Consider the following 17,184-nt stretch of genomic DNA (forward strand, 5'->3'; position numbering starts at 1 on the left):
AGTACGCTATTTAATAAGTAGCATTGTTTACATACGTTTGTCCTCATAACACTACAACAGAACTGCACATTTTTTTCAGCACAGAATGTTATCAGTTTTCTTGAAAAAAAAACATTTTTTAGGAATTTTATGAATAAATTTTTTTATTCATATAAAGTTTCTGTCATTTTACCACTGATTTCTTAAAAATATATATATTTTAAAGTCAATATTATGACTTTTATTCTTTCTTATTGTCTTTGTCATGTTGCCACTGATTTTTTGAAAATAAAATGTGTTCTATTATGCCTTTTTATTGTTTTTATGTCATATATTATTATTATTATTATTATTATTGTTGTTATTATTATTATTATTATTATTATTGTTGTTGTTGTTGTTGTTGTTGTTGTTGTTGTTGTTATTATTATTATTATTATTATTATTATTTAGTGTTATGTGATGATATGATCTTTTTAAAGTAATAAATAATATCATGTGTATTAGGATAAGGCCATATTTTCTCAAATCTTCCAATTTTGTTCAACATTTTTTCTACAAGATTCTATTAATAGGACTCAGAGAACGCTCCTTTTAAGTCTTTCTTCAGATATTCTTTCAAATCACGATTGTTTTGTATACCATTTCAGAGAATGTTATGTAATGTCCTCCATCAATAATTGACTCTCAAACATTCGTTCTATGATGAGAAGAAAGTTCTTTGTCGGCACCATAGAAATGATCACGATACGAACACAATCAATAATATAGCCAGCATACAGTACATTACGTCAGGAAAAGCCTACTAGAACAGCTGAACTCCATCCATTCTTAACAGTGTCAGTTGTGTGCGGACTCCCATGAAAGGTGAGTTTGAATGTGAGTGGTTCATCCATTCATTTGACATGACTTATCTATGTATGTCTCATCACAGAATCCTGCTGTTCTAACAGGGGTGTGTAGACTTTTTATATCTACTGTATTTATTGTATGTTGTGATTTCACATTTAAAAAAAAAAAAAACATTTATAAGGTTGAGGGAGAAAGCAGTCAAGCACAGAATGCAGTGCTCATGTATGTCCATTTTGATTGTATTTCCTTGATGAAACCATGAATGAGGCATGGACCAATGAGGCGGGTCATATGGTTGCCATGCAACAAGCAGCATCTACGAAGCACACGCACGTGCAGTTAACCAACGTGAGTCAAATGGCAACCATAAACCACAACTTCGGGCTTGTAAGTTTTTGGTTTTTTTGTGTCGATACTTGTAGATGACAAGAAATGCCATAAGAACGCTGACAACGCAGAAAAGAGCCCAAATGTCCCCGAGTGTGCGTTTGCATCGAGGACAGCGCTGCAGGGGCATAACAGTGGCCTCCATCTGCCTCTTTTCCACCAATAGTGATACCCAGACGCTTACAGCAGAGTTTGCCGTTGCTCATGTGGGTGTCGACTATTCCCCATTCAGCAGCAAATATCCACAAAGTTACTTTGTCTGATGTTTTGATTCTTGTAATGTCAACTTCATCCATATCATGTCAACTTCCTTCTCATCATGTTACGACTTGAATTCAAAATCAATTTGACTTTATTCTTTTAACATTGGCACAAGTTTTGCAAAATATTCTGATGTAAATTTAGTAAACTACTGCCATTGTATTGTAAATTACCACACTACAGTGTTGTCTTTATTTCAAATAGAATGACTTGTCATTATGCAACAGGAATACAAGGAAATTGGGGAAAAAAATCTGCTCCAACCACAACACAAACACTGGTCTCCCACACACTAGTCATCTGCTCTGAACACTGAGCTAACTGGCTATTGGTCACTTGAGCTTTGCTGAATGACTCTCCACATAAATACTCTATCAAGTATAACTTATTTTTATGATATTCTGACTTCATCCTTGTCAAGTAAGGCCTTTTGGGGGGAAAAAATAGACATTATTCTTGCAACTGTGTACAGTTTTTTTACTCCTAATTTTGTGACTTAATCAAAATATATTATCCATGTAATATTCTGACTGTGTGCCCTGCGATTGGCTGGCAACCAGTCCAGGGTGTACCCCGCCTAGTGCCCAAAGCCAGCACCCCCCTTGTGAGGAAGAAGCGGTCAAGAAAATGGATGGATGGATGGATGGATATTCTGACTGTATTAGTCTTATCTTACAATTGCTTCCTTGTAATATTATGATTGTTTTAAATGATAAAAAGTATCCTCCTGTTGTAATTGTATTTAAAGACAAAAAACATTTTTGTAATATTCCGACTAATATTCTGCCTTTAAAAAAATAGCTATGATATTAAGATTTTATTCTTGAATTTTTTTTTTTTTTTTTGTTTGGTCCTCATCTGACTATCATGGTCCAATATGAAAATCGCCACATTGAGATGCCTGTGGCGCAAAGCTGCACTTGAGAGAGTCAGTGAGCGTTGTGTGTCAGCAGCTGTATGAAGTTCCTGAGTGTTGACAAGTGATTTGATTGAGCGCCATGCGGTATCATGGAAGTGAAGAGCTTGTGAACACGCACACCGTTTACATCGACGTGCCTGTCCATCCCTGGCGGGAGGAGGCTGACATATGAGGGGCAGTCAGGGACATGTTTCACCTCTTGCACACACTACTGGAATGATCTCATACACACAAGTGACATTTTTTTCCACTCGCATTCAGAACTGAATCATTTTTGCGTACACTAGAGAAATGCTCTCATACTTACTGAAATGCCCTCAGCCATTCAAGTGATTTTATTATTATTATTTTTTTCCTCATACACAAGTGAAACACTTTTGGAATGCTCTCATACACACTATTCAAATGCTCTCATACTCAACAAATGTGGTGTACTGGGTTAAAAGAACATTTAAGCTACTGTAACATTATGCTCAGTTTGAACATTGAATTCAGTGATTCTTCATGTAGCACGAGAGCAGGCGTGTCCAAACTACGGCCCAGGGGCAGGGGTGTCCAAACTACGGCCCGGGGGCCATTTGTGGCCCGCCGTCCATTTTTTTGTGGCCCGCGACATATGCTAAAAATGGCATTTGACTCAGTTCAAATAAAATAAAAACAAAAATGTTTGGAGATAGCCAAAGTAAGAAGGGATGGTGTCGAAAAAACACAGGTGCTATTAAAGTTTATTTTAGTTAACTAAAACTAACGAAAAAAAACAAAAATTCAAAACAACAATTTAGTTAATGAAATAAAATAAAAACGAAGATGCATTTAAAAAAAGAAAACTAATTGAAACTACATTTTATGTTTACAAAACTAACTAAGGCGCCAGCACCACCCGCGACCCTTGTGAGGAATGAGCGGTCAAGAAAATGGATGGATGGATAATACTGAAACTAACTAAACTAAAACTAAGCATTTATTAAAGAACTAAAACTAATAATAAAAAAAAAAAACAGACCCACCTTGAAAACTAATTCAAACTAACTAAATTTAAAAAAACAAAACTCAAAACAAAATAAAAACTAAAATGAAAATTTCCAAAACTTTAATAACCCTACTGCCATATTACAAATAAATTGGAATAAATTGGTTTATATACTGTAGCATTTTTCTAAATATGCAAAAGCACGAGTAAATTATTTGTACAATTTTTAGAACTGAACACAATTTCTCTTCATAACATTATGTGGCCCTTGCGTCCTCCTGATTTTCTGTATGTGGCCCTCAAATGAAAAAGTTTGGACACCCCTGCACTAGAGGGAGCCCATGTGCCACTAGTAGTACTTGTACCACACTGAGAATACACATGTATGTGAGCGAAAAAATTGTCGCTTATGCTAATGCTAGCATTTCAGTAGTGTGCGTGCGAGCTAATCCTAAAAACTTGCAGAGGGAAGACGGCGACTCAATTAACGGCAGCCCGACGTCCCCCCAGCGTGCTCCTGTCATGCTCCGTGTGAACGACCGCAGATGGCAATTTGATGCCGAGCCATAATAATGCTCATTAACTGGGAGGGCGAGCCGGCGTGGATGCCGATTACCGGCCTGTCACGTTCCCTCGCCCTCGCCAGCTTCCGACTCGTCCGATGCTCTGCATAGCAAGATTCACTCCAAGGCCGTGCCTCCAAAATGTTACGAAGTCGTTGCCCAGGCTGCCCAAATGTGCTGAATTGGGAAATTAGAATGCGGCGCAAACGAGTCCCGCTGCCATTGTTTTTCTGCACGCATGCAACAAAAAGCTGCTTGCTGTTTATCACATTGGCAGCTGGATGGATGAGAGAAGGTTTATCCTCGGACTGGCTTCCGCATTATTAGCGCAGCGGATATCAGCAAAAGGACGTCATGTGAGGACAATAGACGCCTAACCAGCATATTGCTAGACGTGCAGCCTGTTTCCATGCTAGACATGGAAATACAGTGGAACCACAGGACTGGCCTTGAAGTGGAAGTCAAGTTAAATATGTTCTATGTATGCCAACAAGTCTAAACATATTTTTCTACAACAGTGACTTTGACACTAATTTTTTTTTGATTAGTGACGCTCTGTGAATTAGGTTTAATGTGACAAAGGCTTTGATCATTCACGTCCTTGAAAACGTTGTATTTCATCAGATTCCAGCAGATTCCGTCATGTTTCATTGTAATGCCATACACCAACAGCCCATTGAAAGAGATACAATGCTGCCATCTGCTGGCCATAGTTAGTGGGTGTTTTGATTCCACAACCTATAGACCAGGCAGCGCTGCACTTAGACATTACACTTCCAATTGATTAAAAAAATAAAATAAAATAAAAAAATTAAAAAACACAGTTGACGTCATTTAATGTTTATGGCAGCATACATCGTGATACATTATTAAACGTTTTTGGCGGTCAAAGAGTTAATTTGTCGCTGATATATGAAAAAAAATTCACGTCATTTTTTGCATTTCTATGCTTTTGGGATGAAACTGAATGCAGAAAGAGGAAAAAATGAAGAAAAAAATTGACATGAGGTTTTTTTTCCACATAGCAGCAACGATTTGTGGAATAAAAATAAAGCACATTAATCCACCCGTTTTCATCCATTTAAGGGCACAGCCATTTGGACATTCTACCGCTCATTGCTGCCGATTGCAATTGACATCAAAGTTCCCTCGGGCTCGCATTGCAAACGTCACGATTCACCCGTTGTCTGGGTTTGGTCACGTGACTTTTGCAAATTAAAAAATCTTGTACTATTACAACTTATTTTGCAATATAATAACTTTACTCTTATTATTTTATGGCATTTTTCTATTTTTTCAAATATTGAGATGAATAGCCATTGATTATCAGACCCATCTGCAAAAACTGAAACTTTTTAAAACACACTTTCAAAACACATCATGAACATATTTTAACGCAATAACAACATGAATATATAAAAACATATATGGACAATACTGCACGTATTTTAGCCTCTGTGTACAAGCCTGAACCATTAAGAGTGGGTGAGAGCAGTGGTTGACAGCAGCTTCTATATGAGTGTGCTGAATGTGTTTGACTGTTCTCCCAGGGTTCAGTGAATGGCTGAAGATAGAATTGGTGACTCTCCTTTCCTATATGTGAAGGCATAGGAGTAAGGAAGTACAGCATACTGTAAAAATACATTTTTTTTTAAAAATCCACACTTGGTAGCTATGCTAACCACTCATCAACTGGCCCACCCCAGCTGAATCCAATTTCAAGAAATAATGTAGCACTCCAGGGTGGCCTAACACAAAATTAAATAAAACAGTACACCGTGATGCAAGCCCAGGTTGTCACATGGTACAGACAAGACATAATAAATGGCTTCCCCCTCCACTCCACAATCTACGTTTTCCTTCACTACTCCCCCTCCAGAGGAAGTCTTATGTAACTAAAGTGCTTGGTGTTGCACATGCGGACATAAATAATCAAACAGCCAGTTGGTGGGAGGGGCTCGGAGAGCTGCTGTTAACATCTCAACAGCATTTTGTTTGGCCAAAAAAAAACAAAAAACAAAAAAAACTGCTAGTCACACCCCTCTCTTGTGCCGAGAGCTCTCCGTGGTTCTGAAGCAGCGGTGGCCCAGGTGCTGGCGGCAGGAGAGCTGCTGATATGGATGACAGCTTACGTAATACCATGCATTGTCATTGTGCGTGTGTATTTTTCTTTGTCTATCCTAGGCATGCACAGGTAAAGTTCTGAGGTGGGCAGACAAATACTCCCCTAAATAATGACGATCAGCCCTTGAGACCCGAGTCAATCTTTTCAACGCAGTGGTGGGAGGCCAAGCTTTCACTAGGAGCACTGACCTAGTCCATATCCATCTATGAACCCATCCATTTTCTATAGCCCTTGTTTGAGCTTAAGTTAGACTCATTTCTAAATTCCAATTCGCTATCACTGGATTTATCAACTGAATCAAATGGCTTTCTAGAATAAACTAATTAAAATTGAATATAATTTAAATCTAACTTAATCTCAATGGTAAATTGAGTATGCTTAAACCTTACATTGACAGAGAGTACACTGATGCATATTTTGGCTAACACGTCGAACTCCAGGGAAAGTTTTTCTTTGGAGTTTGAAATGCCATACTTTAACCAGGATGTCTTGGCGTACCATAGCCAAACGTAGAGCCTGAGGTCGGTTTTTGCATCTGTTGATTCTGTAAATAAATCATTGGTCGGTTAGCCCAGCTACATAGCTTCTGGCTAGCTAGCTAGTAAGCTAGCTGGCTAACTATTCCCAACCGCCGTCTCACTTTTTTTGCCTTGGCTCGCGAGCATAAACTTGAGATGAGCATTGGATGGTGAGCGTGACTCGACTTCACAACACTTCGCAACAAGCAACAATTTGACAGATAGTGAACAATTTTTCATAAAATAGGCTTCACGCTGTCACTTCCAATTGATGCTCGCTGTCAAACTACACATAAAACAGACAATTACACATTGTGATTTTAAAACAACCACACAACTTGTATTATCCTTTGATCCGCTAGCTTCATGCTACTGCTGACAAAATGAAAACCGTCTTAAGCCACAATTAACACCTGTGTGGTGGTGCTTTGATGCTTTAATTAAGCAACGGATATTTGAACACAAACAGTGTTCACCAGTGAACACCAGTAAAAACAATGATTCACACACAGCCAGGCAATTAGTCATGCTTGTGACACCATTAGGAAAGAAACCTAGACAGATTGGCCAAATATGGTCAACAGGGAACTACAGATAAGGTGTTGCTTGAGTCACATTAAAAAAAAACAAAAAAAAACATATATATATATATATATATATATATATATATATAGATCCACACAGGACAGATTGAAGCTTGAAACTTGAAGCGGCACCGCTCTGGCCGCCATTTGTATGCTCAGCACACTTGGCCCACACAGTGCAGGGAATCGCTCTCTGTCCTGTTTACAATTTTATTCTGCAGCACTTTCAGGGTCCATCACACACAGCACACAAACACCTGCATGTACGATTCACACATGTGCACTGCATTTATGTGTCTTGCGAGGACGTTTCATAGCACAACACAGTCAACTTGTCATATATCCATCTACAAAGTATCACACTCCGTGTTAAACCTCCTTGAGGACTGACACAGTGGCCATCCATTTTCTAGAGTCCGCATTAGGGTCACGGTAAGCCTACCCCAGCTGACTGAGGCGGGGTACACCCAGGACCGGTCACCAGCCAATCACGGGTCACATAGATGAAGAAGCTTTCAGACATTCTATGGACGATTTGCTGACTTAACCGAACATGCATGTTTAGGGGATGTGGGAGGAAGCCAGAGGACCCGAAAAGTGTCAACTGCAAACATGAAGGGTCTGAGCCGAATCTGTTTCTCGACTGTGAGGCAGACATGCCGACCACTATGGTACTGTGCCACTTCCCACACACGAGCTTGAAAATATGCATGCATCCTCCAAATGGTCGTGTTTGACCCTTACCTGTGTCAAAGTGAGAGCTGAAGGCAAAACTGGGATTGAAAAACGCTGACGACATGACAGTCACATGCAGGGTTAAGCGCATCCTCCCCCGGAGACAAAACAGCCTATAGAAGGTAATTATTTCTTTAAAAAGGACAGGACTAATTAAATTACAAAATGAAGCCGATTCAGAGTCCAGCTTCTTTGAAGGTGCGCAGCAAGATTGTCCCCCTCAAAGATGTGGAGGCAGACGTGGACACTCATATTCGCGTTGGCACATCTGTATGGTCACCAGTCTTTTTTCTCTTTTTTCTTTTTTTTTTTAAACCTCTTTTCTTCACGTTTTACGGCGCACCTGATCGTCAATCTGATCTCTTCACACCGATCAAATGAGCAACATATATTTGTAAATAAATCCCTCAAGATCAGGCAATGTCTCGCTTCTTTTTCCCTGTCATGGCGAGCCTGACTGCCGGCTGGTTTGTTTCATTCAAAATCACAACAATAATAATTAAAAAAAAAAAGGACCGACGATGCTCGTCTGCGTTCGAGCTTCGCAGCGGAACGTCCTGCGCCACTGTCAAGTTCACACATTTACGACAAATATCGCCGCTAATTGAACTTTCAAAATAAAAGAGTTACAACAAGCTTATGAATTTGATGCTTTTATTTTGACGACAGGTAAACGCGTGTCTTTTCGTGGAACTTTTGACTTTGGAGCAGCTGGCTGGCGCAGCTTTGCGCTGGAGGAATCCTGCTTGCGGTCGCCTTTCGTGTGGGATTTCTTCGCTCGCGGCATGCGGAAGTGATGATGTCACGTGTCGCACATATTGGTCCTCGGTTCGCGACGGTCAATAATGTTGTGTTCCTTCGTTGGTGGCTACGTAAGTTGGAACCTATACTAACGCAGTGGTAAAGTCTGAACTGAAATATTTGTTTAAGGAAATGCTCATTTGTATGAGGAAACGAGGTGGCAAAAGTACTGACACTCTGAATTGAGAAGCAGTGGGTTTTTAATTTTTAATATACTTTGTTTGTTTGTTCGTTTGTTTGTTTGTTTGTTTGTTTGTTTGTTTGTTTACTTGTTTGTTTGTTTGTTTGTTTGAGAAAAATAACGAGCCTACTTTGAAAAAGTAAAGAGTAGAAAATACAGATATAGATAGATCTCGAATGAAGGGAGGAGTAAAATAAAAAACAAAAATAAAAAACACTCAAAGTTCTGATATTTACTTTTGTTCCCGTCACGGTCAATGACGGTAACAGTCAATGATATAACTTGAAACTGACACACGTGATAATAACTAAAAATTAACTGAAATTTAAATTGTGAAAAGACTACTACTGGTTTATTTTTTTATGGTATTACTATAACAGAATTAACTCCTCCCACATTCCAAAGACATGCATGGCAGGTTAATTGGGCACTCCGAATTGTCCCAAGGTGTGCTTGTGAGTGTGGATGGTTGTTCATCTCACTGTGCCCTGTGATTGGCTGGCAACCAGTTCAGGGTGTACTCCGCCTACTGCACAAAAGCCAGCTGAGATAGGCTCCAGCACCCCCCACGACCCTTGTGAGGAATAAGCGGTCAAGAAAATGGATGGATGGTATAACAGAATTAAATTAAAATAAAATAATTTTTGTGGTCCAATTATATATATTTTTTGTGATTCAAAATGAGGCATCAGGGCACTGTTCATGGTTCTTCAGACTTCAACAAAACTTGCTGTGTATTACCTTATAATAAGAAGTGCCTGCACTGAGGGAGCTTCTCAATGTACTTATTTATTTGCTACTAGGTGTTTTATATCAAGACACAATTATTTAAAAAAAAAAAAAAGTGGAATGTGAAATATGTGGCAAATAAATAAATAAATACTTTTAGAGCAATGATTTAGAAATCATTTACTCCTATCCGATGCAATATTGGTTTACTTTCTCTTGAGGACTAGTGAATCAATGTGTGAGCACAGTGTGTGGTTATTATTATGGTCATTATTTCACCTTATGTGCATTAGTTGACGTGACAAAAAGAGTAAAGGTTTCATTGCCTTTTAGTCACATGAAAGCGGTGAGATGAGGCGGAGAGACGCAAGTGAAAACTGAGTCTTTGCGCCCGGTTAATGAAGCGTGGACTCGCTGCTTTCCCAGGATGCACCTGCAGCCTTTTTCTCTCCTCCTCCTTGAGTCCACGCAAATGAAGCGGTCAAGTTTCACTTCTCTCAAATCACGCTGAGCTCTCATTGCCTCCCCGCCTGCATGGCCCATCGTTACAGTGACAGTAGAAATGTACAGTAAGTAACTCACATTCTGGTGTGTATGAGGGCATTGCATAGAAACAAAGTGAAGCATTAATACTGTGGCAAATTAGACAATTCCCAGGCTTCTTGCTTCGAAAATGGACAAATAGTCCCTGAAAGTCTGAGGTTTTTTTAGATTAAAAAAAAAAATAAAAATCAACACCTGTTCAGCTTGCCTTCAATATCCCTGAAATCCAACAGGGTTCTTGTACTGATATTGACCAATTTGCAATAAATATCCTCAAATTAACAAGATTCTCTTGTTTTGAGATGAGCAAACAAAACAAAAAATCGCTGAATGTTTGAAGATGATTGGTTGTTGACCTGTTTGCATGTTCTCCCCGTGCCCGCGTGGGTCTTCTCCGGGTACTCCGGTCTCCTCCCACATTCCAAAGACATGCATGGCAGTTAATTGGGCGCACCGAATTGTCCCTAGGTGTGCGTGTGAGTGTGGATGGTTGTTTGTCTCTGTGTGCCCTGCGATTGGCTGGCAACCAGTCCAGGGTGTCCCCCGCCTACTGCCCAGAGCCAGCTGAGATAGGTGCCAGCAACCCCCGCGACCCTTGTGAGGAATAAGCGGTCAAGAAAATGAAATGAAATGGATGGTTGTTGACCTAACAACATGCGCTCCAGCTACCTAAAAGTCAGTACGTACAATTCTAGCTTTAAATAATTAGGTTGGTTTGTTGACATGACAAGGCACATGTTCAACCGCTGAAGCACTCTGTGCTGGGGATTCTGAAAAAGTCATTTGGATTCTTACTTTGAGATGAATGTCCAAAGAATATCCTTGAAAACCAATGAGATTCTTTCTTTGAGATGGAATAGTCATCAAGGGTGTGCTTGACAATCAGTGAGATTCTTGGTGAAAATCAGTAGGATTTTTTTCTTAGGGTTGGATTTTTTTATTTTTTTTATTTTTTTTACTATACCTAACCTTGAAATTAATGGAATTTGTTTCCTTTAACAATGGCAATTTGCAATGAATATCCCTGAAAACCAAAAATTCCTATTCTGAACGGGCACTTTGGGATTTAAGCATTCAACAATTGGATTTTTGCTTTAAGGTGGACAACTTTGACTCATGATAACCTTGAAATGATTACAAATCCTTTTGATAAGATGAATGATTTCCAAAGAATATTCTTAAAAATCATTGGGCTTTTGCTTTATAATGGGCAATTTTTGTTTTGAGCTGGAAGATTTGTCTTCAATGTCCAGAGAAGGTAAGATTCTCTGCATGTCTTAACAGAAGGAGGCCCTGGGGATGGCCCAGCACACCCTGGAGAGACTATATCGCTCGGCTGGCCTAGGAACACCTCAGGTTCCCATGAAAGCATTGAATGAAGTGGCTGGGGAGAGGGAAGTCTGAGCTTCCATGCTTAGGCCAAGATGACCCTGCATAATCAGAAGACAACGGATGGATGTGATCAAGCAATGATGCAAGATAAAAGATCAGTGACACGTGCAGCTCCCCCTCCCCCTCCTAGCCCCTCTTAAACTTCCTCTCTGTCTCCTTTAAAGGCAGCGGGTCTCTTCCAGTGCCCTGTACTGACGTTCCCTCACCGCTCATCATCGACACAATGCTGGGGATCCTCTGCCTTCTCATTGTCGCTCTGGCTTGTGAGTCTCTCTCTGGCATTTCTCCTCCTCGTGCTGGATTTGGGCGACAGTTAGTTGTTTTGTGTCCGTGGACAGATGGCGACGCGGTCCTGACGGTTCCTGCAGGACATGAGGTTGTGCTCAACTGCAACATGACAGGGCTGATGTCAGTTTTTTATAAATGGAGATGCTCCTCAGTTTATTCTGTATTATTACTATTCATACTCCACACCTAGCTTTGCAACAGGATTCTCTTCAAATCGTTTCGGCGCAAAAGTGTCCTCCAGTATAGATTACCAGTTAATCATTCAGCAGGCACAGGCCGGCGATTCTGCTGTGTATTACTGTAGCACATGGGACAGCTCTGCTAGTGTAGCGGTATCACAGTGATTTATGCAGGGCCAGAAACTTTTTACTTCTGCTTTGTGTTGAGCCGGCATGTAAGCATCTGGCTTATAGCGTTTGCAGTCCTAAAAACATGAATTTTAGGTTCATTGAAGGTTTTCAATAGCCTGAAGGTATGAATGTAAATGAATGGTTGGTTGTCATTATCATTATGTGCTCTCCAATTGACTGGTAGCCAGTCAAGCATGTTCACCACTTCTTACCCATCTGGAATAGCTCGCCCACCACATTACAGTAAAATGGACAACAATAATAAACACACACACGTTAAATTTATTGTAAAAGCTACTGTAGGCCTATGTAGTCATCAAGATCGAATGCAGGTCATGAATTTAAATTGAAAATGTGATGTCTGAATGCATTGTCCTTAATAATTGGCCAACATGTTGCTCTTGCAGGGTTGCCCTTCACGATACCAGTCTGAAGGACGTTTTCACCACAATGACTACTTGACTGAACCAACAACGACGGGGAGTTAATAGACGAAGGTGGATTTTCACATCAGTGTTTTGGGATTAAGCACGTCCGCTTCCCAGTTCTGAGGTCTCCGGTTCGAGTCCAGGCTCGGACCTTCCTGGGTGGAGTTTGCATGTTCTCCCCGTGCCCGCGTGGGTCTTCTCCGGGTACTCCGGTCTCCTCCCACATTCCAAAGACATGCATGGCAGGTTAATTGGGCGCTCTGAATTGTCCCTAGGTGTGCGTGTGCGTGTGAGTGTGGATGGTTGTTCGTCTCTGTGTGCCCTGCGATTGGTTGGCAACCAGTCCAGGGTGTCCCCCGCCTACTGCCCAGAGCCAGCTGAGATAGGCGCCAGCAGCCCCCGCGACCCTTGTGAGGAATAAGCGGTCAAGAAAATGGATGGATGGATGTTTTGGGATTAAAAGCCAGTTTTATGAAGCTGCCCAAGCGTGACCTTTGTGGAGTCTTCTTCAGTCACTTCAGTTTTTGTACGCGCGTGAGCACAAATGGAATGGCTGTGGTATTCGGAGGAGGCACCAAGCTGCTTGTGACAAGTGAGTACTTTGAATTCATCACAAATTGGACTGCATTATTTCAACTACTAAATGTCTAGTTGAATACATTTGAACAAGGATTGCTCTTTTTTTAATTTCAGCTTTTATTTTTCACTTGAAAGTCAATCTTATCTAAAGAAAATGATCAGCTACACATCTAAAAAAAAAAAAAAGATACAAATGTTCAGTTTTCCAGCTTTTTCATTTATTTTGTATATTATTTAGTTACAATTTTGTATACTGTACATTTTTATTTTTACCTTTGATATCCATGGTAAAGTATGGATTTTTCAAACATTATTTTTACTATATGACAATATTCATATTATCAGTGTTTTTGCTTTGTTATGAGCAAAACCATATTTACTTAGTTATGTGAACCTATTATCATTGCTTTTTTGTGAATTGTATCAATGGTACTTTTTATGATGATGATATAGTAGTAGTGTGATTTCAGTCAATTAAAAGATAATAATTATTATAATTATATTATTATATGCCATAATTTTATTTTTTTAAATATTGTACTTTTTGATGCTGCCTAAATTTATGTTAATAATATGCTTGACTTTGCTATGCATGCTAGCATTTATTTACTGTATGTTCTAATATTTAGTCATTATTCTACTTATGTAGTTTTTCATCCATCCATTTTCTTGACCGCTCATTCCTCATAAGGAATGGGTTATGTAATTTTTAATTTTTTTAAAAACTAAACTCATTTTAATAGTGCAGTTACTTTTGCCATGCAGGGGCACAGTGTAATAATTGCATGTAGTTATTGTTTTGTTGTTTTCCATTTTATTTATTTCGTGTTCATGGTGACTACATTTGTGTTCATATGGTTTGCTCTCCATAATAGCATTACATTTATTATGTGGCATATTTAGTTCATACACAAAAATATGTCTTTAAAAAACAAACAAAAAAAACATAAGAAACTGTGGCGTGTTCAGGGCGAACACTCTTTACACTTTACAATTTAAAGTTGAGCTTTAATTTATGGCTACCTGTTTAGTTCATTCGAGGTTGGGTTCCAAACTGTGGTGCCCAAAATGGGTGGCTCCATTTTTGTTGGGTATCATGTTTTCTGTAAATGAATGCACATTGTGGTATTCAACAGTATGTTGATGTACTGCACTTTTTACTACTTATTAGGGTTGTTCGATACCACTTTTTTTTCCAGACCGATACCGATACTCAGAACCTCAATACTCACCGATACCGATACACTCACCGATACCGATACCAACTGCCGATACCAGTAGTACATTTTGACAAATAAAAAAAAAGTCACTTTTAAACAAATATATTTCCTTTAATTTTGACATATTTCCTTTAATAACAGCACAGTCACTCTTCAATAGTATTAACGCTCAAAATAAAACACAAAAATGCTCTTTTAGTTTAAGATTCACAATTTTGAAGTATTTCTAAACCGGTGAAGTTTTGGTGAAACCTGCTCCAAGCTAGCGCCAGTTACAGGCAAGGAGGACTCACGTAACGTCTTCCCCCTCTGCCATCGGTCGTTGTACTCGTCTGCGTCACAAGTACTCGAGTACTTGAAAAAAGGCTGGTATCGGCCCGATACCGATACCTACTCGCCCATCCCGACTACTTATCTAACCAAATGTCTCTTGTTCCTCCAGGCTCTGATCTTGCTCCCCCCGTGGTGACCATCTTTCCCCCGTCCAGCACAGAGTTACAGTCCACGCTGGTCTACGTGGCCTCTCAGTCGTCCCCGTATGCAGACGTCACCTGGCTGGCTCGCGGCGTCCCGGTGAGTGGCGGCGTGGTCACCTCCGTGCGACAAGCAGACGGCACCTACAAAATCAGCAGCCACCTGACCATGGAGATGTCTGAATGGAATGCAGACACCTCCTACACTTGTAAAGTGTCTTTGGGCTCCAAGTCTGCTCAAAACACCATCAGCAAGGTCAAGTGTGCGACTTAGATGGGCAGTGTTTGTTAAGGTTGCGTGCGGAACAGGTTGTAGCAATGATGTGTTTGCATGCTTGTTTGTTTACTTTTTCTATCTGGTATTCTTACTAGATTGTTTCGGAATTCTTCAATAAAAATTGACAGCAACAGTTTTAGGACTTACAATACATTCCTTTTCCTCACTGGTGCACTGCAGTTTGTCCAAACTGTTGTTTTGTGCATCCTAAGTGACTGTCTCCTAAAATGATCATCTTGCTTGCACATGTAACTGATCACGATGGACATACTGCTCAGACAATAATATAATCGTTTCTATGTGTGTGTGTGTGTGTGTGTTTTCGTTCTTTTCTTATTATTGATTAAAACGTTTTCAAGCCTAGTCTTTCAAAAATACTATGACAATGTTTTATAAAACATTAATTAATCTAGCAAATCTTGAACATTTCTGAATCATTCATGAGCAATGCAATTGGTTTATACATGCACATTTTGCATTCACAACAACCATTAATAAAGCAAAGCCTTACAATGGGAAGGCCTCAACAATATTGGATGAAAAATGCTTAGCAAATACGACATGAATGGACCTCTTAAATATTTGCATATATTAATTTAATAAAGGGCGGCATGGTGATCGAGTGGTTAGCATGTCCGCCTCCCAGTTCTGAGGACTCGGGTTCAAGTCCAGGCTCCGGCCTTCCTGGGTGGAGTTTGCATGTTCTCCCCATGCTCACGTGGGTCTTCTCTGGGTACTCCGGTCTCCTCCCACATTCCAAAGACATGAATGGCAGGTTGATTGGGCGCTCCGAATTGTCCCTAGGTGTGCTTGTGAGTGTGGATTGTTGTTCATCTCTGTGTGCCCTGCGATTGGCTGGCAACCAGTTCAGGGTGTACCCCGCCTACTGCCTGAAGCCAGCTGAGAGAGGCGCCGGCACCCCCCGCGACCCTTGTGAGGAATAAGCGGTCAAGAGGATGGATGGATAAATGAATAGATTCTCTCTCTCTCTCTCTCTCTCTCTCTCTCTCTCTCTCTCTCTCTCTCTCTCTCTATATATATATATATATATATATATATATATATATATATATATATATATATATATATATATATATATATATCCATCCATCCATCCATTTTCTTGACCGCTTATTCCTCACAAGGGTCGCGGGGGCTGCTGGCGCCTATCTCAGCTGGCTCTGGGCAGTAGGCGGGGGACACCCTGGACTGGTTGCCAACCAATCGCAGGGCATATATATATATATATATATATATATATATATATATATATATATATATATATATATATATATATATATATATAATACATCTTGTTTCGTAATTGATCAATTGTGAAAAAATAAGGGTAAAATGTTTTTATTAAATTATTTTAGAAATGAATAGAGGGTTTCATCAAAAGAGTTATTTATAAAAACATATCTTTCAATGGTAAACGCTAAAACTAACTCAGTACTAAGTATGTACATGTTTGTATGACATTTTACAAATTTAATGTGCACATTTATGTGTTTGTTAAATAGACTCACAGATGACACTTGTTTGTATCCCCTTTATTGCCAGGAGGTCGTTCTCAAAACAAACGGGTCGCTGAAATTCAGATTATATTAGTCTTCATTCAAATATAATGAAAGGCTTGACTCCAAATTCCTCAGTACATTATCAAGTGAGCAAGTTCCCTTGACAGTCTTTTCTTTATCTTTTGAGAATTGCACGTATGCTGCACTCTAGTGGCTAAAAATGACATGACAATACAAGACATAAGCCTACTCTAGCTTGTATATTTTTCATTTTTTTTAAACAATCCCAGGTCTGTGAGATGTATTTTCAGGAATATGCTGACAGCAAAATATTTAAGTAGTTTTACACTTGATGGTTGTCCAAGAATTGAATACAAGCAAAGTCATAATCCAAAATACGGTCCACCCTCGAAGAAATATATTAACATATAAACTCACATTAATGTAAACAACTGCACAACTCTGCCTCACTCGTAGATTAATCCTCAACGCATGATGAAAAATGACGTA

At 39.6% G+C, this 17,184-nt stretch overlaps 1 protein-coding gene, 1 long non-coding RNA gene and 1 pseudogene across 3 annotated transcripts in view; 1 reads left to right on the forward strand and 2 right to left on the reverse strand.

Annotated features, from left to right (window-relative positions):
* The window catches only part of aatka (apoptosis-associated tyrosine kinase a), a 34,114-nt gene extending 25,922 nt beyond the window's left edge, over nucleotides 1–8,192 (reverse strand). The window contains exon 1 of the mRNA XM_077528474.1: nucleotides 7,903–8,192. Coding sequence (XP_077384600.1) covers nucleotides 7,903–7,984 — 82 coding nt within the window. The 5' untranslated portion in view covers nucleotides 7,985–8,192. The remainder of the gene's footprint in view (nucleotides 1–7,902) is intronic.
* A 424-nt stretch (nucleotides 8,193–8,616) lies between these two features.
* LOC144023309 (immunoglobulin kappa light chain-like) lies at nucleotides 8,617–15,289 on the forward strand (annotated as a pseudogene). The gene is made up of 4 exons (XR_013284525.1): nucleotides 8,617–8,765; nucleotides 11,704–12,170; nucleotides 13,163–13,197; nucleotides 14,847–15,289. The product of XR_013284525.1 is annotated as an immunoglobulin kappa light chain-like (transcript).
* Nucleotides 15,290–16,806: 1,517 nt separating this feature from the next.
* The window catches only part of LOC144023015 (uncharacterized), a 1,984-nt gene continuing 1,606 nt past the window's right edge, over nucleotides 16,807–17,184 (reverse strand). The window contains exon 2 of the long non-coding RNA XR_013284475.1: nucleotides 16,807–17,184. This exon is cut by the window's right edge and continues 523 nt beyond it. This is a non-coding gene — a long non-coding RNA (uncharacterized LOC144023015).

Source organism: Festucalex cinctus, chromosome 1 (genome assembly GCF_051991245.1).
Source record: "Festucalex cinctus isolate MCC-2025b chromosome 1, RoL_Fcin_1.0, whole genome shotgun sequence".
Taxonomy (NCBI): domain Eukaryota; kingdom Metazoa; phylum Chordata; class Actinopteri; order Syngnathiformes; family Syngnathidae; genus Festucalex; species Festucalex cinctus.